Genomic DNA, 19546 nt, shown 5'->3' on the forward strand with positions numbered 1-19546 from the left:
TCTATGCATAACGGTTTAATTCAAATCACTCTTAAGTAATTTAAATTTAAATTTTTAAAAAATACGTAATTTCAATTTAAAAATTATTGAATCAATGATACTTAAACTCTTATCGTTATAATCGGAATAAGTGCATATGTTTGTTAGTTCAAGGTGTACTTTCACGTTACATTAATGAGATTTTTAAAATTTATATAAAAATTTAAATTTTTAAAAATTATATAATTTATACTTAAAAAATCATTAGATCAATGATGTTTAGACCTGAATCCCTACAGTTTTACAGTTTAGTATACTTGGACGAGTAATTCTAATATTAAAAGAGCCACTTAACCACAGCATAAATGCACTTGGAATCTCTGCAGTTGCAGCAGAGATGGGTAATTATTACCTTATTATTGTAATGGATACTAGGAATTGAGAATGGAGATTACCACTTGATATATATCCCATGCATGCATCCAGGGGACTTTCGTTTCCTCCTTTTGAGGGACATTAAAAATATATGATCAAACACGTGCCTGCCAACATTTATATTGATATGTACATTGATATATACAGGCCGATTCAAATAATATTTATATATGAACAAAACTTTTTCAGTTGCATTTTATGAGTGGAAGGTTAGTCTAGAGTGCATTTGGGGTGAGGAGGTGTGGCCGCCTTCTAAAAATGAATTACCCCACCGCCTGTTTCCTGAGCATCTGTCAGCACCCAGCTTTTCTTTCTTCACCAGAACTGTGGAAAACAAGCAGATTGATTTGGAAAAGTGAGACAACTTCATGTAAATTAATTATACTGTTCATAAACAAAAGATGCATGGGCAAATGCTATGGTCTTAATAGCTTACCAAAGTCCTCTTCTTCCTTTTCTTCTTCTTGTCCAGATAAGCCACGAGCTCCTGCTGTTGAGCAAAGGAGTCTTCTAGAGCCTGAAAAAGCAATTGCAATCACTCTTTAGTGTTAAAAATGATTGAAAATGACCCAGATAGGCAATCAGGGATTGATGTTTTACAAGCATAGCTTGTGCTAATCTGGTGGTTTATTAATAATTTTAGCAAAAGCAGCGATATGTTTACCTTCTTAGTTGCCATAAGCTCTTGCTCCAAGGCATCAGCCCGGTTTAGTGCAGAATTCAGCATTTCCTCCTTCTCGGGGGGCATTGCTGTAGTTTTCATGTTCATAAAACTTACTCTCTCTTCCAACTCAGCCATACGTTTCATGACAGACATCAATTCTGCAGTGGAGATGGCTGCTGGGGTTAAGTTGTCTGAAGGTTCCTGGCTCTTAACATCTGTGTCATCACAGTAAACAGGACTGGAGTAGATGTTGGCATCAGTGAGCTTCCTGGGCATGTTGCGTGTCACTCTAATCATGGTGGCAATACCCATTACAAAGGTCATGACACCAGTGAAAAGATGAGAGCTAACCCCATCGGGAACGTTGCCACTTTCTTGCATAGCATAAGAATCTGCCATTGCAACGATAGAAACCTTAGCACCTATTGAAATTCAGTTTAGACTCACATTAAGGAAGTATCTGATCTAAGAAACCAAGGCATTCAACTTTCCAGATTCTGGTGAGCATACATGAATAAAAAATTGCTTCGATCAATGGACTAGAAAAAGAAACTACCTTGAATATAATTTATTCCACCAAAAAGAATAATAATTGAGAGATATGAAAATATCAATATCCTTACATTTCCTTCGTCAGAAAAAGAATTAAAAATGAAGAATAGTTGTATTGATGTCATATGCATAAACAAAGTGTTCTGTCCCTGATACCGAACTCTGCAGTTTTAGATGTCCTTGTAATGAAAAGAATTTATATTGAAAAACATAAGGAGGGTTCGTAACAATATGAATAATCAGACTAAATTGAGGAACATGCAGAGCAAATAGCCTCTGAAAGCTGCTTTGTTTTTTATTTTTGTATTAATATGAATATAAATAGATGTAACAATCTGAGTAGGCCAAGTACCTTTTGATAGGGCGGCAAAATTTTCATTCTGCAGTTTGTCCTGACAAGCCAAATCCGCAGGTTTATCAGCCACTGGGACACATTTCTCATGTTGGCTCATTTGTGCCTGTGAGATTTATTTATCAGAACAAAGAAAAATGGTGGCAAAAATATAGTAGCTTTCACAATGCAACCACAACAAAATGAGGTTTCAGAGTGAAATAAGAAGAAATGGGAGGAAGGAAGGAGGAAAAGCTAATAAACTCAATCAGGTCAAGAAATCTAGGACTTGGGTACTTTGTTGGTACTGGGATTTTCAATAACTGGATTCAACTTTGAGGTGGACGTTGGTACCAGTAGATGCTGACTCAAAGCCTGAAACCACTTAATTGTTGACAATATTGTCTAAGGAGGCCGCAAACTTACTTTTTCTTTAACAGGAGACAGTTCCGGACGCTCAATATCATTTGTTGAATGTTCAGAGGAAAGAGACTGTTTATTCCCTGCATCTGAAGCTGCCTCAACATCCGAGGAGTCACAAGCCTGAGTAGACTGTATGTGAAACAAACTACTCAATCAATCAATGAAAAGAAGATAGAAAAGAAAAGCCACTGAGTTAAGGAAAATAGATAGTCAACATGCAACATGTTTATAATTCAGGGACACATCAAAATAGGGGGAAAAAAGGGACAGACAGGGGCATGCTCATTGAGCAAGTGGAACCTTTGAGAGGATGGTCTCTTCCTCAGAAATTGTCTTCTCTTCAGTGCTTTGAGCCTGAGATTTCTTTGTGCATTTATGTTCACCATTTTGAACCATCTGCAAGTCAAAGAATTGGTTAAAAGTGCGTTGTAACTGGAAAACAAACTATACAAAGATAATTATATGATTGCAACTGAGAAAAAATAAAGAAATAAAAAGAAGAATGCAACTAAAAGATAGTTGTGGGCCACCTTCAAGATCTCTGGGTCCTTCCATGGGCCCTTATCAGAAAGCATACAGCCTCCATGATCAGCACAAGTGCAAGTACCTCCAAAAAATTCTGGCAACTCACTGAGATAGAGCCAGACCAGGAAAAAAGAAGAGAAATTAGCAAAACAATAAAAAGTGAGGCCAGGAAAATATTTGCAGTAGTGAATGTGAATGTTTGATGAGACGAAATCAGAAAGGCAAACATACAAAACGAAATATAAGCAAAACTTGGATCATCTAATGGGAACATACCTAGCATCAATTATTTCAAGCAACTTGCTCTGGTATTTGTTGCCAAGAACCTGGTATATAATACATCTTACTGGTTAATTTCCATTAGTTAAGAGAAGCAAATTCAGTCAGAGGAAGCATATGCTTACATGGATCTTGGCTGTCGTCTTAGGATCAAGGAAAGACTTAACAGAGTTCCACAACATTCTAAATCCGGAACCTGCATTGATGATGAACATGCGGTTCAAGGTCTGCAGAAAAGGTGACAATTTGCACATCATAAATCCATCATCTACATTTAAAAGTCACAATCAAACAAAAACTTAGCTATTATGCAAGAACAATACTAAGGAAATTGGTACCTCAGGATAATTGTCACCATCAGTCTTCTGAAGACGAGTGATAAGTTCCCTTGCAGCTTTGGTGAAGCTTTTAAGACCCTGTTCCATTAACTCGAAATTAACCAAGAGGGTGTTCTCATACATGAGTTATATATTTTCTTTGGTCAGAATACACAGTTGTGCTTTTGAAAATCAGATTTTGGGAGGTTAGAGGTCAAAGTGAGGATTTTGGAGTCATTAGAGCACCTTATAGTGATTAATTGATCGAATTCTTGTATCATAGTGATCATTGTTCTCACTTACCACTCCTTGCACATCCAAGATGGTTGTGCTTTGGTCAATGTGCTTCTTGGCTGCAATAGAGCAACCTGGAAACTTAACATCAAAGGCCCTCTCAAACTCCTTTACATGGTATTTGAGATAGCGGTCCATGGTTGTGACTTGCATGAGCTTGGTAGCATCGACTAGGCCTATTCTCTCTATGTACACTGGTCGTCCTTCCTTATCTACTCCATGGTACCCTTGGGGATAATATTCCACTACTTCACTCTGTTCCTTGAACTCAAAGTCCTAAACAAAGAGCAGAAAATGGAAATGATGGGGCAGTTTTAAGAAACACAAAATATGAAAGGAAACGTAAACAAGTAGCAGAATTCTGGCTTCTAGAGCTGATTCCTAAGAGGAATACCTCCATAATTGTGTCTGTACCAAATTCCTTCCTCCACTGGAGCATATCAGACCACATTTGCTTCGTTTTCTCAATGTCAAATTTTCTGGCCTTCAAGAACCTGCATTATCAGATGGGTACATTTAGAGGTTAATAAGTACAAGACAAATTCAAACCATTTCTATATGTTTGTAATAAACCGTCACATAAAAACTTTAGATACTACAACAGCAACAGCAATAATCGCATTTGCAGTTGCCTTACTAAGTTCTTCATTTGAATAAAACGGCCAAGTAGACATATCGAACAATGTATTTATCTGCAACATCAAAGATGAAACAGGAGGACAAAAAGTAACCTGAGCAACATATGATAATCATCATGTTTTGCTGGCAGCAGTTCCTCCAATATAAGTGCCTGACGTAAGGCATCAACGGCCTGCAACTCCTCTGCATCATGCACATCCTCAATTTCCACGGACATTACTTTACTGCTCCTTCTACCTTTCTTTGACAAAGAATTCCTGAATTTATTGGATGCATTGATGGCTGCCTTCTTCAACGATCCCATTCTGGTCTTCTTTTCTTCCTCAGAGGCATCAATATCAGATGCTGTAGAATGAACAATTATTAACATTAACCACCTAACAACAGACAGAAAAATAGCCTAGCACAAAAGGGTCTTAATTCCTATAAAATTTTGCAGCAGCAAGTCAAAAAAATGAGCAGGAAAAAAAAAAAAGCATGTTCAATATAATAAAAACTGAAATTATTCCAAATGCTCCCCAGGTTCTCTAAGATTAAGGTTTGGTTTGATTAACCCTTGTTAACAAATAACAATAAAACAGTGTACACCCGAATGCCATTACAATTATGCCCCAAATATTCCTGCAAATCAACATCCAGCATCCTCTTTCGGATAACTGAGATTCTGTTTCAGGGAACAAGAGCAGCAGAGATGACATCAGGGCATTGTGAAGATACCTAAGCAAGCTTAGAAAACCCTACTAAGGTGAAAAATAGCTAAAATCCAACTTTGGTTGGCCAAGCTAAAAATACTAAAGCCTCTTGCTCCTTGAAAAAACTCTAGAGAAATGAGCACTTCCGCCCCAAGAAAATATTTTTTATTTATTCTCAACTTGAATATCTCTAGATTAAATAGTGTTATAGGCACATGTCTTAATAAAAATTTACATCTAGTTGTCTAATACAATTAGAGTAGTTTTTTTTTTTTGAAATTTAAGACAATTGGAGTAGTTAACAAAAGATTTAAATAAAATAGGTATTTGACTTACAAATAGAACAAACCTAATCAAATAATAAAAATAAAAAAAAATCCTAATCTAAATAAAATAAAGAAAATGAAATCCTAGACTAACTAAATTAGAAAAATTAAATTAAATAAAATAGAATTTTAGATGCTACTGCATCAAGAGAACCAGCTACAGATGTACATGAGAGACAAAGGCTGCAAAAATAAGCGGCAGTACATGAAGATATAAATCAAAGCATCCAAAAATGTCTAAATGATTTTGACTAGTTAACATTCATGCCGCTCCACCTATTCCTGTTGACAGAACATCTAAACATGCTTGGACATCCTAACAACATAACACAAAACAGAACGAAAAGAAGGAATGGGATAAGAAGATGACCTGGGTTTGGAGATAGAACATCAGACATTATCGGAGGCGTGGGAAAGTTGCCCTGTACAGGTTAGCAACAGTAAAGGGCAGAAGAATCAAGCACTCATATATATCTATTGATCCCAGGACCCAAATGCCTGCACAACATACATTCATATTACCATCAAAATAGATTGGAAAATGGAAAAAGAACAAGAACCCATGACCAAAAACTTAGAGGAAGAAAAAAAGAAAGCAATATCTACCTCTGCAAATTGGGAACGAGGGAAGGGGGGAGAGTAATATAAGAGAAAGCTAGCTTTTCAGTGGGTTTTTGTAGAGTCCTTCGAAAATGGCGGAGAGACGATGAGCCAGACACGACGTACCAAACAAAGAGAACATCGGGTAATGTTTTGTTAATGTTTTAAGGGAATGTGGGTTGGTTTCTTTTTTTGGGGAATTTGCCTCCTTAATGATGTTTGACCAAGTCTCGACTTCCTCAACAGCAGCTACGGCCGGTTTCCAAGATAATGGTTTTATGCCTTGAGGAAATTTGAATGCGAAATGCAAGGCCTCTCCATTCAAAATTTCTTGTACAGGGGTGTAGGCTCTGCCTCAAGTCTAAAAAAGTCCAAGTTCTTAACCAAACGGTCGTTTCCTCTTTTCGCGCCAAAAATCATTCGGGATTTGCCTCTGGTGCCTTTTGGATTCGTTAGGCCCAGACCTTCTTCCTGGATGGGACATGGGTACTTTATATTTCTTCTCTTCTTTTTTTTTTGGTTGATTTTGGGGAAATAAAAATTCAAAATTAAACATAGTTTAGTTATTTGCTAAGACATAAACATAATCACAAGGAAACTAGCTAGTTGCCATCTCCCTTGACGTCTTGTTGTGTTATGTTTTGTCTAGGTTAGTCCAATGGGAAGTCCAACCCTGACCAACAAACAGTTTTCCATCGTAGGATTGGTTGAACCATTGGATCTAGTCCGGGTTCTTACGCTAACCATTTTAATGGCAAGTTCAAGGAAGGTGGGTACTGGAAAGGGTCCCAGGGAAGCCAAATTGGGCACAGAAACGTGACAAATCATGATGATCACATGATAATTACAGAAAGGATTGGTCAGGAAGGGTGGGGCTTTAGCCAATATACTTCTCTGCCTCAATACTTGTACCTGGTCTTGAAGATGCCAACCGGTAAAGTATAGTTAATTTTGAAGTATTAGAACTTTAATTTTAATAAAAATTAAATATTTTAATTTTAATAAAAATTAAATATTTTAATTTTATTAACTATCCGAATAATTTTTAAAATCATTACTTTAATCTTAATTATAATACATTCTCGCTATCTTATAATTATCTTAACTTGCTTAAATACTCTATTAAATTAAAAAATTATTAAAATCTTTTTCATCGATACTCAATTACCCAATTAACTATTATAATTTCATAACTTTTCCTTAAATTTATATAACCAAAGATATATATTGTAATTAATAATTTTATAAGTTATAATTTTGTTAATGTTAACACAAAATAAAAAATAAATATATTTATATTTAAAGTGTGTGTATATATATATACACACACACATGGACGCATATAAAAAATATTTTAATATACATAATAGTAATTATATTTCTTATAAATGAATATATTATATTAAATGACATTACAAGTTAATTAACAATTATAATTTTATGAATTAATTTAATTAACTATACAAGTTTATCTTTAATTATATAAAATTAAAAAAATTAAGTTTTATAACTATTCTACCCTCACAACTTCTCTTTTTAAGGTTATATAACTTTATGTAAAGTAAGCTATACATATATATATATATATATATTATAATTAATAATTTTATAAACTATAATTTTATAACGTTAATACAAAAAAAGTAAATATATTTATATTTAAAATATATATATACTAAAAATATTTTAATATATATAATAGTAATTATATTTTTTATAAATTAACATAATATATAAACTATATATATTAAAAGACATTACAAGTTAATTAATAATAATAGTTTTATAAATTAATTTAATTAATTGTATGAATTTGTTCTTAATTTCATGAAATTAAAAAAAATACTTAAGTTCCAAAACTATTCTAATCTCATAAGTTTTCTTTAAGTATATATATTATAAAATTATATAAATAATGGTATATATATTATAATTAATAATTTTATAAATCATAATTTTTTAATATTAACACAAAATAAAAAATAAATATATTTATATTAAAAGTATATATATAATAATAATTATATTCTTTATAATATAATATAATATTCATATTATTCAAACAAAATTATCAATCTAATAATTTTTTAATTTAAATATATTAATGTCATCATATTAATAATCAAAGTAACCATACTTTTTACATATTTATTAATTTTTAACAAAAAAAATACTTGTAAAGTTGGTAAAAATTGAAAATTTTTAATTTAATTATTAAAATAATAATAAAATATTTATAAATAATAATCGAATTCGAATAACGGGATACCTAAGGGGTGGTAATGAACCTGATACGAGTAGTGCAATAACTACCCGGATCCGTCTCAAACCCGTTATAGAATACCCTAGCTCTATATAATCAAGTCAGTTATCTACAAGTACCCTATAACCAGGTACCCATTGCCATCCCTAGTCTTAAGAGCCCTTCCAAGAAAGAAGAAAGAGGTGGCATGCTGGAAGAAGGAAAGAAAGAGAGATACGCTAGAGCACACAAAGCATTACACGCAAGGATGAACCTTAAATTGCAGTCATGGCTGCCCTTGGACCTCATCTGCCAATTGAGTGTGGCCGATCATGAGCTAGCAGCCAATTCATAAAATTGCATCCTAAGTGAGGAGAGCACAATTCATAAATAGAATGATAAGAACTAGCTGCAAGTTACAGCAGCACTTGAATATCAAAACGAATGTTGTACATGACTTGATGCAGAACCCGGCAAACTGTAGAACCATACATCAATGACCTTTATGGTGATAAAGCGAGCCTACCACTCAGGAAGTATCACATGGTAAATTGTCTGTCCCTCAAGCTTCCCTCTCGTTTCCACTAGGATTCCAACTTCAAATTTGCAGAATCACGCCATCTCGGATGAACTTCAGCAACAATCCAAGAGACTTTGTACTTACTAGCGCTTAGCAGCTGATGTGAACATGTTACAATTCAACTATGGGTGTGCAAACTGAAATTCTTGAGATAAGGAACCAAAATTTAATTGACAATCACCGTACACACAGTTGATAAACAATGGATAAAACTAGAAAGAAAACTGCAATTTTATTTTTTTAATTTTCAGTCAGAATCAGAGTCATGATTCCAAGAAGATCGCACAGTTTTGCGCCTACTCTCATCATAATCATTATCGTCATCATCTTCATCACTTTTCTTCTCACTAATTATACCTGTAAAATGATATATATCTGGTTTCAGATACTGCTACGTGCTGTAAATTGCAAGTTGAACTAGACAAAGGCATTACCTTTCTTTATCAGTACAACCTCAAGCGTCCTAGTAGTAAAATCATCTTTCCCTCCAAGATCTTGAAACCCAACCAACCTATCTACTGCAATCCCTTTTCTGCCCGAAAATTGCAACTCTTCAAGTTAGACTGATGTGATAAAAGAGATATCATTGTTTTTGTATCTTAATATTTAATGTCCAAACTCAACAGAAAGATTATTAGGATGTGGATTCGGCATCTACAGCTGGCTAATCCTTCAATATTTAACTGGGCTGGTCACTATCCCTTATCAACAATAATTGCTTAATTCTTTGGGTAGAAGAAAGAAAATATAGAAAATTATAAAGCAACTTAACAATAATGAAGCATAAATCTTCTTTCTCTGCATCCTATAAATGTAGCTTTTTTCTTTCTCTTCCTTTCCCTTTAAGGAACAAAAAGAGTCAAATGGCATAAGAGATTGCTGACCTGAAAATTATAACACAAGGCAAAGTTTGGACTGCAAGTTTGGTAACAAAGAAAGGTGCATTCTGCCACAAAAATCAGAATCTTATGTTGGCAATGAAGAAAAACAAAACCAGAATTAAATGTGAAAAATCTCTATCAAGATTTAGAAACAGCAAAATCTTGTTGCTGCTCACCTCAGCATCCAGCTTGACGAACTTTGTATCCAGATGCTTAGGTGCAAGGGCTTTCAAATGCTTATCCATTATCCTGTATTATCCATATATATTACCCAATAAGTCTGACACATTTACGATTGAGCATGCACCGTGTGTTCATGCAAGCATGTAGGCCATTTCGTGTGTATGCGTATGTGTTACAGACAGAGAGAAAAGTAAAAACTTTACTTGCATCGATAGAACTCCTTGTGGTAGAAGTGGCAAATCACTTTCTCAGTTCCAGTGACTTCACCCAAGAAATCTCCTTCACTAATCTCCCTATACTCTCCATGCCCTTGCCTCTTTAGTGCTTCTCGCTTCTCAGCTTCTTTCTATTCAAATAAATCCTACTGTGATTACCGAGTTCAGAATGCCTATCGCCAGATTGATAGACCATATTTCATCATGTCAAATTAAGAATTACTATTAAAGTTCTAACCTTGAGAGCTGCAATCCTGTCAGCATGCAATTTTTCCAGCTCGGGATCCTGTATACAAGAAGCACATGAGCCTACATAAAAGCAGAGTAACATTGTCTAGAACAAAGATGCTCCCTATATACAGAACGCATTAAAAGACTTACATCCATCAGCTCATCAAGGTCAACCTCCTGGTTAACTGAAGTTGATGACTGTGCCTTCTCTTGGGCAAGCAGTTCCTGTATGATCATTACATTGATAAATTAAACACATAACACTTGGCATAACTATTTCATTACCCGCTAACTTGGGCAATCAGACATCAAACTCTCACAGCTAAGTCATGCCAATCTGTCTTAGACCCTTTTAAAATTATCATCGGATCAATCAAAATCATAAATTTACAGTTCCCAGCCAACCCTTCGAAGCCCCATTTTTAAATCCAAAGCAGAATCTTTGAACTGTGCGATATAAAAAAAGAATATAGAATTTGAACAACCATGAATTCAATTACATAACTTTACGCACTATCTACAAGCACAAGTTAATCTTTCCAACTTCTCTAACAAAATTACAGTCACCTCAGTGACTTAATCAGTAAAAATCTGCCCAAAAAGGCAAGGAGCTAAATCCAATAACAAAAGCAAAAAGAGCAAAAAAAAAAAACCCATCAAAAAAGAACCCAAAATGAAGAGAAAAATGAGGGAAGAACACAACCTTTTGATAGTCACGAGCAGCTGCTGCCATTACATTCCCAAATGCTAAATTAGACAAAGTCGATTTAACTGAATTCGGATCCATTTCTCTTCCTCTGAAAGACTACAAAGAACAAAACAAACGCATTAACATAAAAAAAAAACGAGTCTTTGATGGAAATGATTTTGAAGCAAGCAGATCCGGACTAGAATTTCACCTACCGGATGTTTTGGACAAGACTGAAACAAAATCGAAACGAAGAAGAATGGAATCTTGAAAAAAAAAATTTGAAGGAAGACAAAGGTCTAAGCCGAAACGCACCGGCTTGGACGGTGGAGTTTCTGTGGGCCTGAGCAGCCTAAATCTTACCTCCTAAAAGCCCAAACTTTTAGTATCCAAATCCAATCTAGGCCCAAAACTTGGAATGTCTTGAGACTCAATGCAGGCCCATAGATTCATAGACACCTCTATCTTTTTTCAGGTCTTAAATCTTTACAATTCTTGAACACAAGTTATTATTGACATTTTAGATGAAAGTTTTAAAAAGTTTTGGCAGTAATGAAAACAATTTAAGATATATTGCTATTACGATTGAGACCCTCGCTTGTTTATGTATTAACTATAAATAATTTTTTAATTAGTATATTTTTTTAAAAGTAAATATATTGATACAAACTTGATCATTTATAATTAAAATTTAAAACACGTCATATTATCTTGATCATTTATATTTAATACTTAAAAACATATAAAAAGATATCATAATAAATACAATCTCTCTAGGTTGTTGATATTTTGGCCCCAACTCATCCTTGGAGGGGGCATTGATCATTTTTGTTTTTCTCTTATAAAACTCTCTTATTCTTACCACCACAATGGTTAAAACATACCACACAATTTTGTTATTAGATAGTATATGCTCGGAAATATGGTGTTATCTCTCCAATAACTGCATCTGCAGCAATTTGAGTTTGAGCACAGTGGTTCAAATGTTTGATCAATCAATGGTTCTGGTCATTACAAAGAAGAAAGAAAACAGACCAAAGGTTCCTCTTCACATGAATGGCATTAGTTACTAAACTTTTTAGGTCCTACGCTCTTCCTTGGTCCAGACTCCGCCTCTGAATCCAGTATCCTCGATTGGGAAAGATATTAGCTCTGGACACCAACTAACATTCACGATTTTCAAGGTTGGCATCACCTGTTGCAACATCCCCCACTGCAGTTCCAAATCTGATAAAGCTTCCAACAATAAACCTTCGATTTTCCAGACAATGTTGTTGTCACCCCGAAAGTTCTGATGCATGCTTGCGAGGTTTCCGAATGAGATTGAGAGGTATTTGAGCAGAGGGAGTGCTATAGGGTTGAGCCATATTGGACTTATCTTGCCTGGATAGAACTGCAGAGATAGCTCATGGAGTTGCTGCGGAGGACACAGTTTGTCGAGTTTTGAGGTGAGATCACTCCCATGACTGTCAAAGCAACTTACGGACAGATTTTCCAAATCTTGAAGGTTCACCATTGCATTGACCTCACTGTCTCCAACTTCATCACCATGAGTTAGAAGCAATCCGAGTGTCCTCAATTGTGTCAAATTTCTTAATTCTCCAAGCCGACAACCATGATCAGATCTTGCAGGTCTAAAACCCAACAAAACTTCAAGGTTTGACAGCCTTCCCAAGCCTTTTGGCAAGCATTGAAGTGAACCGCAATGACTTACATTTAAGACCTTGAGCTTCTTGAAAGTGATGAGGTAATGAGGCAAAATTTTCAAGTTTTGACAATAACTCACATCCAAAATCTGAAGGTTACTGAGCTTTTCTAATGAAGCTGGGAGTTCAATCAAAGGATGAGTGTTGCTTAAACTCAGATAAGTTAGATGTTGGAGTGAGCCAATATGATATAGCAGGCTACTGAGAGGCAATTCAAAGATTGATTTGGAAACATCCAAAACTCTCAAGCACCGACATTCACTGAATTTTTTTGCGATGCTTGATTCAATCTTGTTCACCTCGCTGGTTTTGGTTGTGGATACTAAACCCCTCAACTTTTGATTTTCAGAAAGTTGGCCCTTATCCATTTTGTTACTAATTCCCACATGGCGGCAATTGAGACTTTTCTGTGTGTAAAATGCATCCTCTTCTGCTATTTTAAGGACCAAATCACGAACCATATCATGCATTTTGCAAGTAGAAATTGTTCCATGATAATTCTTGTCAACTACCTCTATCAAACACCGATTTGTTAACCCCGAGAAACAATCTTCTCCAGCATCAGTTGAAGATCTACCACTCCTCAATGGGACAAATCCCTCGCCAATCCAACAATGAACTAGTTGTTCTTTTGTTATGACACAGTCCTCTGGATAAAGAGAGAAGCTGAGGAAGCATGACTTCAAGTAAGAAGGGAGCTCATCATAGCTCAATTGCAGTGAGGCCATCACCGAGTTATCATTTTCTGTCAATTCATCTCGAAAATGGTTCGCAATTCGCCTCCATTCACGATAATATGGAGTTTTACAAAGCATCATTCCTCCGACAGCTTTGATGGCCAAGGGAAGACCCTTACACTTCTCTACAATCTCTTTTCCAACATCCTCCAGATCATGGTAAATGCAATTTCCATCACTTGCAGCAAAAGCTATTTTTCGAAATAGAAGCCAACTATAATCTTCATTTAGGAATTTAGGCCTATGGATCCTTACTTCCTGCACTCCCATCTTCCGTGAAACCTTTTCAATCCTCGTTGTGATGATGACACAACTACCATTTCCTTTGGGCAGCCCCTGACAAATTCGTTGCCACCAGACAACATCTTCACTCCACACATCATCCATCACAATCAAATACCTCTTCCCCAAGAGATATTGGTTTATTTTCTTCAACAGTTCATTTGCATCATCCCTGGCACTTGCCTCTCCCAAAGTATTCAACATACTTCTCATAATTTGTTCCTCAGTGAATGTTTGAGAAACAGAAACCCACACTCTTCTGTCAAAGTGACGCTCTATTTCTCTCTCACTGAAAACTTTCTGAGCAATTGTTGTCTTGCCCAAGCCACCCATGCCAACAACTCCAATTGCTAGTATGTCCTGAGTCCCGTTACTAGCCGCTTCAAATATCCAGTCTTTAATCTTTTGAGTGTCAGCTTCCAGTCCAACCACTTGAGTGTGATCATACACCTGAGAGCTCCATCTGGGTATTTGCTCCTGTACATTTGTGACCTCTGGCTGGAACAAGAGAGGCCCTCCAAGCAAAGATGAGATGTTTTGTTTGATGCTGGTAATTTTCTCAATGATTTCCTTGAGACGCTTTCCACTTTGGTACTTGAAATGAAGCTTTGATGGAGAGAAACATGCTAACCAGCCTTGGGAGAATTGGTTGCCATCCCTTGATTGAAGTTGACAATCCGCTAGTATATCTTCAGATTCATAAATCAACTCTCTCAGATCAGCCAAGATCTTGCGTATAGATTGATTCTTCCTCTTCAGCCTATCTGAATCCATGAGGAAGCATTGCATCAATTGCAGCTCAGTTTGTAGTTTTTCAAACAGATCCCTGAATTCAGTCACATATCGGCCTTCCTCTGCAAGAGTTTTCAACAGCTTTTCCAAGAACACAGTGACCACTGCATCCGCCATGCTTTTCGCCTTTCACCTTGCAAAAAATAAAAATGACCCTATAATTTTGGAGCACTGGATAATCTAATTTGTTCAAGAGCTCAAAATGACCAAAAATTCTAATCCAAATGTATCGAGGTTAATGATGCTGCCAGCCACTAAATTTTCATAATGGACAACAACCTGTCAAACCAACATTCAAAGCTAAACATGGAAGTATGTATTCCAAAGCATCTTTTTTATGTTCACCGGGCTCTTCAATAGTAACCAAACAACTGCAATTATTAGAACAGAACCCTAATTTGACAAATAGGTCCGTCAACAGTCTTCCTTCCCTCACTAGGTTGAGAAGCTCGATCAATTACAACAAAATGTTAATGAAGTTTAATATAAGTTATGGGTCAAGTTAAGCATTAAAGCTAAGGGTTGACTTGCCCCTCTATGGCTGGATTCTTTAAGATTTCTCGGGGAAGTTCATACGGCCAGGAATTGCTCTATGTCTTTTCATGGCAAAATGGAGGATCAATCCAAAAGATAAAACTACTATTTCATGATCAAACATGAAAAGAAGAACAGTAGCAGTATGTTAATCAGCAGACACATGCAGGGAAAAGAACAGAGCAAAGGTTTACGATCAAAGCCTCAAAGCAAACTTACAGTTGAGGAATTCCTGGGAAGGCTTTGATTGCTTTTGGCGAAGAAAACCTATGGCTCCGGAGCTTGGTTCAAATTAAGGAACAGAAAACCCAATAATATATGAAAATTTTTGAAGAATTTTTAATCCTTTTCCAATGGTTTGTCCCTTGGATTTTCCAAAAAGAACAGCTCTCCAAGTTTGCATCATGAGGGCATAATGGTACACTCATGCAAGTTAGAGTCAACTACGCGTATATAGCCAAAGGCCTTGAAACTGAAAAGAAACTTCCATCCGCCATAGCAGTCGACTTCCTGCTGTCGTCCTGTAAATTACTTCGATTTTTCCTTGTTTCTTCAGTTGGGAAATAATAGTTTCTTTCTAGTTCTACGTCTTGGTCGTTGCCACAGTCGCATATTCTAACAATTTGGCTTTGTATTATCTTTTTCTTTTTGTTCCTTAGCCAAATTCTTTGAGAGACAACCCGACAAAGCATCTTGAAAATACTTGAAATCCTGAATAACATGCGTCGAATTGGGATTAAAAAAGGATTATATGCGTCGAATTTTCTGATAAAAAGATGCCTTATTTGCATTTTTCTTTTGAGCTTTGGACTCCAATCAGTTTGTTCTGATTCCAAGGGACTTCTCCTTGTATATGTATAAACTGTTGAAAATTAAAGAGCTTATGAACAAAATCCTGAGATTAGGCTAAAGGGTTTCAAAACTGAAATAGTATTTTATTGATAAAGAAGATTTCTGATGGAAATTTACTAGTACATTTTGTTTCAGTACTGTATTCTCCTCAACCCGCTTCTTCCGTTTGCCATTCTTTTTCTCTTCGTCGTCATAATTTTCCTTTTGTCCCCATCGGTTTTCAATCTCTTAATTCTCGATACTATATCATTCAGTCTTCTGATGGAGGGTGGAACTTCACCACCATCCGTTGCTTTGTTCTTGGTCTCATTGTCTTCATCCCTCTTGCGTTTAAGGAAGCTAACAAGACCTTGAAGAGCAAAATCAGCATCATCAGTTTTCATCAATTCCTCTGCTAACTCTGCTGGAGTTGCCTCTGTACTCTTTAGCAAGCCATCGATTTCTCCAAAGAAAGGGTTGTGTTTGCTGCTGATGTCTAAATAATTAGACGCTAAGAGCCTGAATCCGTCAGTGGTGCAGTAGGACATGTGGATGTGCATGTCCATTCGACCAGGACGCAACAGAGCAGGGTCAAGCCGATCCTTGTAGTTGGTTGTGAATACGATGATTCTTTCATCACCGCAGCTTGACCACAAACCATCGATGCAGTTCAGGATACCCGAAAGCGTCAACTGCTGTACATGAAAATTGTAAACCAAGGAAAGAACATTTTAGTCCGCAAAAGCAATGTCTTAACATGTTCATGAACAACTACTAAAACAAGTAAAATTACAAGGTTCTTAGTCATGCCTTTTAGGTCTCTCTTCTAGAACATAATTTCTCTTTTGTGTAATTGAAATGTTGTTCAAACTATCATAATTTCGTGGTTTATCCATGATCGTCAGGTAGTTCTAAAAGGAAAATCTGGGGTTCTGCTGACAGCCAGCAACACAATTTGCCTAAATCGGAGCCAAAATAGTAAATAATTCTTAGTTACAAAAATTTGCAAGGAGTGTACATGTACATGTAAATGATAATTAAATGGTCAACAATCAAAAGTTCTTAAGTATTCGGTTATTGGAATGTGAAAAAAGTGCTTACCCCAGATTTAGCTGGTTCCTGTTTGTTTTTCTTTCCAATTTGTCGTCCAAGAACCTCAGAGCTGCAATCTATGTCTTCAATCAACAGTATAGACCGGTTACTCGTTGACAGCAGTGTCCTCCTTAACTCAGCATCAGAACGTACACTGCTGAGCCCCAAATCATATATATCAAACTTGAGATAATTTGCCATGGCAGCAACCAAACTGGATTTACCAGTACCAGGAGGACCAAATAGCAAGTAACCTCTTTTCCAAGCTTTCCCAACTTTCTTATAAAACTCTTTCCTCCTTAGAAACCTCTCCAAATCATCAATGATCATCTTCTTCAGATCCGGGTCCATAGCCAATGTATCAAAAGTAGCTGGGTGCTCCAAGATTATGGAACCCCAAGAACCTCTTCTGTCATGGTCGTCATCACTGAATGGACATTGACGGCTATAAAGCTTTATCATTCGGTCTTGATTTCTAATCTCCTCAGCTTTAACCAAAACGTAAGGTAAGTAAAAACCCAATACTTTTTCTCTATGCTTCTTGTTGAAGCTGAGTTCGAATAGTCTTTTCTCTCCCGAGTGAGGTTTCTGACCTTCCGTGCAGACAAGCCTCCATGTTAGTTTAACATCTTCGAATTGATCAACAACTGTTTCCCCCTTCTCGATAGCAATTGTAAAATGTTTCTGTTTTCTGGTTTTGCTGACGTTGAGGCGCTCTGTTTTGGGGCTGATCTTGGTGCTAAGATAGAGCTCAGCTGCTTCATAAACTTGGTTCTTAGTCATGCCACATTTCTCATCGATAGCGAGAGTGAGGTTAGGCGATAGAGGAGTGAAGAAGTAGCGAAGTGTAGTAAAAAGATAGGATCTGAGTTGGTGGGGAATCAGTTCATTGGCCATGGACCGGACCAGCATCATGGATCCTGCAAACGACGCATAGGCAGAGAACAGTGTGGATGTAGTCTTGGAAATTTCTGACGAAGAAAACATGGAAGCCATTTGTGGAATCAAAAGCCAAGAAGCAAAGAGTTCAGAGCTTGGGTGGGAAAGGATGACTAAGACCCCGAGAGCCTGTTTTTATAGGCTAATTTCTAATGTCAGAATCAGTAGTTTTCTTCATCCATGTTATGGTTTAAGTAGGATAGTTTAATTATAATTAACTTAGTATACCTTGCAAAGTAAATCTTTAAATTTAGTTAATAGTAAATATTTAAATTTAGAGAGTGAATTGATTATACATGAGATAAAGGTTTATAAGTTATAAGATTATTTTTGTAATCTTTTTATTTATTTTTTAATAGAATTTTTCTTTTGCTGTGCTTGTAAATTGTTGTGTTCTTGGACAACACTTTGCGTAATTTTTACAACAATCCTTTGGCGCTAAGAAATGTGTAAAAATTGATAATTCGATACTTTTCTGCTCAAACCATTTTCAGTCGTTTGTTGCAGCTTATGAAATGACTGAGAAAGGTCTGGCTGCCAAGTTGCCGTGACCAGTTATAATAGGCCACTGCCGACCATTCTTGTTTCACTACTTAAGTACTTATTCTTTTTCAATGTAGGGACATCACAGGCATCTTTTGTCATAGACAACCTGCTCGAGTTGCGTGTCTTATCCACTGCCCATCGATTAAAGTTCGTCGCAGGAAGGTGGCTCTGCCTTTCCTGGTCATATTTTACTCTCCCTACCTGGCCCACAGATTACGTAGTCAATAATAAAAGGCCTGGAAAGTCTACCAAATATCTTCCTTGTAGATCTTCCACATTCTTCTTTTACATTTTATACGACATTCAGCAGTAGCATGTTGCAGTGCAGAGCATCTATAAACCAAAGCATTTGCAAGGGGGAAAGGCATTATCCATTGTTCGAACAAAGAAATGTATCAGCATTGTCATATTCACAAATTAGAATTTTTACAAGTGGAGTTAAAGTTAATTAGTTTCCAAGATGTTACTGACAAACTTTTGTTAAAATACTAACTACATATTTTTTAGTAGTTGATTTTGCAATAGTTCTCAATTCATGAAATTTAGCAGCAAACGTTTAAGAAAATTGACAACTTTTCCTACAGCGACGTCAGGATCACTGCCCTTGAGCAATTGCTCTCCTAAAGATGCAGGGTTTATTAAGAACAAGGCAGAAATAGTTTTTGTATTGCGTTTCACGTTTGCAACATTACAGATATATATACACAGCTTATGCTCATAGATGGCAGGGCGGTAAATGTGGATTCCTTGATTTGTGCTCTTAGCAAAAAGTCTTCCTCAATGTTAGCTGCTATTTTCCTTGACTTTGGTGTGTGATTGAACCTCTGATGGAGCCTTAATCTGAGAGCATAATCTGTTCATTGGAGGAGGTAATCTGTCCTTGACTGAATCGGTCGACAGATTCTCCTTAATAGGGCTGACCTCCGTATTCTAAGCTGTCAATTTGTTCCAAGAGAGGGCGCTGACCATGTACGTCAAGATAATTGGAGACCAATCGGAACCCTTGATTGC

At 36.2% G+C, this 19546-nt stretch overlaps 4 protein-coding genes across 7 annotated transcripts; all 4 read right to left on the reverse strand.

Moving 5' to 3' along the window:
- Nucleotides 1–422: 422 nt before the first annotated feature.
- Nucleotides 423–6220, reverse strand: LOC110409066 (phosphatidylinositol/phosphatidylcholine transfer protein SFH12-like). Of its 2 annotated transcripts, XM_021418290.2 has the most exons (15): nucleotides 6063–6220; nucleotides 5827–5954; nucleotides 4531–4783; nucleotides 4194–4293; nucleotides 3809–4075; nucleotides 3527–3604; nucleotides 3314–3415; nucleotides 3186–3235; nucleotides 2915–3014; nucleotides 2685–2780; nucleotides 2388–2513; nucleotides 1983–2088; nucleotides 1079–1470; nucleotides 851–931; nucleotides 423–738 (listed from the first exon to the last, which is right to left on the reverse strand). In XM_021418290.2, the coding sequence occupies exons 2-15, from the start codon at nucleotides 5852–5854 to the stop codon at nucleotides 730–732; spliced, it is 1788 nt and encodes a 595-aa protein (XP_021273965.1). In that variant the 5' UTR covers nucleotides 5855–5954; nucleotides 6063–6220; the 3' UTR covers nucleotides 423–729. The 2 variants fall into 2 exon arrangements, with proteins under 2 accessions (XP_021273965.1, XP_021273964.1); XM_021418289.1 differs by lacking the exon at nucleotides 423–738 and having other exon boundaries at nucleotides 839–931.
- A 2022-nt stretch (nucleotides 6221–8242) lies between these two features.
- LOC110409068 (thioredoxin domain-containing protein PLP3A-like) lies at nucleotides 8243–11350 on the reverse strand. The gene is made up of 9 exons (XM_021418294.2): nucleotides 11292–11350; nucleotides 11092–11193; nucleotides 10539–10613; nucleotides 10396–10443; nucleotides 10146–10288; nucleotides 9936–10008; nucleotides 9763–9824; nucleotides 9313–9410; nucleotides 8243–9235 (listed from the first exon to the last, which is right to left on the reverse strand). The coding sequence occupies exons 2-9, from the start codon at nucleotides 11173–11175 to the stop codon at nucleotides 9126–9128; spliced, it is 693 nt and encodes a 230-aa protein (XP_021273969.1). The 5' UTR covers nucleotides 11176–11193; nucleotides 11292–11350; the 3' UTR covers nucleotides 8243–9125.
- A 654-nt stretch (nucleotides 11351–12004) lies between these two features.
- ZAR1 (HOPZ-ACTIVATED RESISTANCE 1) lies at nucleotides 12005–15488 on the reverse strand. 2 transcript variants are annotated; one of them, XM_021418287.2, is made up of 2 exons: nucleotides 15347–15488; nucleotides 12005–14726 (listed from the first exon to the last, which is right to left on the reverse strand). In XM_021418287.2, exon 2 carries the CDS (start codon nucleotides 14708–14710, stop codon nucleotides 12155–12157), a length of 2556 nt encoding a protein of 851 aa, XP_021273962.1. In that variant the 5' UTR covers nucleotides 14711–14726; nucleotides 15347–15488; the 3' UTR covers nucleotides 12005–12154. The 2 variants fall into 2 exon arrangements, with proteins under 2 accessions (XP_021273962.1, XP_021273963.1); XM_021418288.2 differs by having other exon boundaries at nucleotides 12005–14719; nucleotides 15347–15432.
- A 486-nt stretch (nucleotides 15489–15974) lies between these two features.
- LOC110409067 (AAA-ATPase At2g18193-like) lies at nucleotides 15975–18134 on the reverse strand. 2 transcript variants are annotated; one of them, XM_021418293.2, is made up of 2 exons: nucleotides 17060–18134; nucleotides 15975–16650 (listed from the first exon to the last, which is right to left on the reverse strand). In XM_021418293.2, the coding sequence occupies exons 1-2, from the start codon at nucleotides 18044–18046 to the stop codon at nucleotides 16111–16113; spliced, it is 1527 nt and encodes a 508-aa protein (XP_021273968.1). In that variant the 5' UTR covers nucleotides 18047–18134; the 3' UTR covers nucleotides 15975–16110. The 2 variants fall into 2 exon arrangements, with proteins under 2 accessions (XP_021273968.1, XP_021273966.1); XM_021418291.2 differs by having other exon boundaries at nucleotides 15975–16653.
- Nucleotides 18135–19546: the final 1412 nt, after the last annotated feature.

The sequence above is a fragment of the Theobroma umbraticum genome, unplaced genomic scaffold (genome assembly GCF_002168275.2).
Source record: "Theobroma umbraticum cultivar Fairchild unplaced genomic scaffold, ASM216827v3 scaffold_44.0, whole genome shotgun sequence".
In the NCBI taxonomy this organism is placed as follows: Eukaryota; Viridiplantae; Streptophyta; class Magnoliopsida; order Malvales; family Malvaceae; genus Theobroma; species Theobroma umbraticum.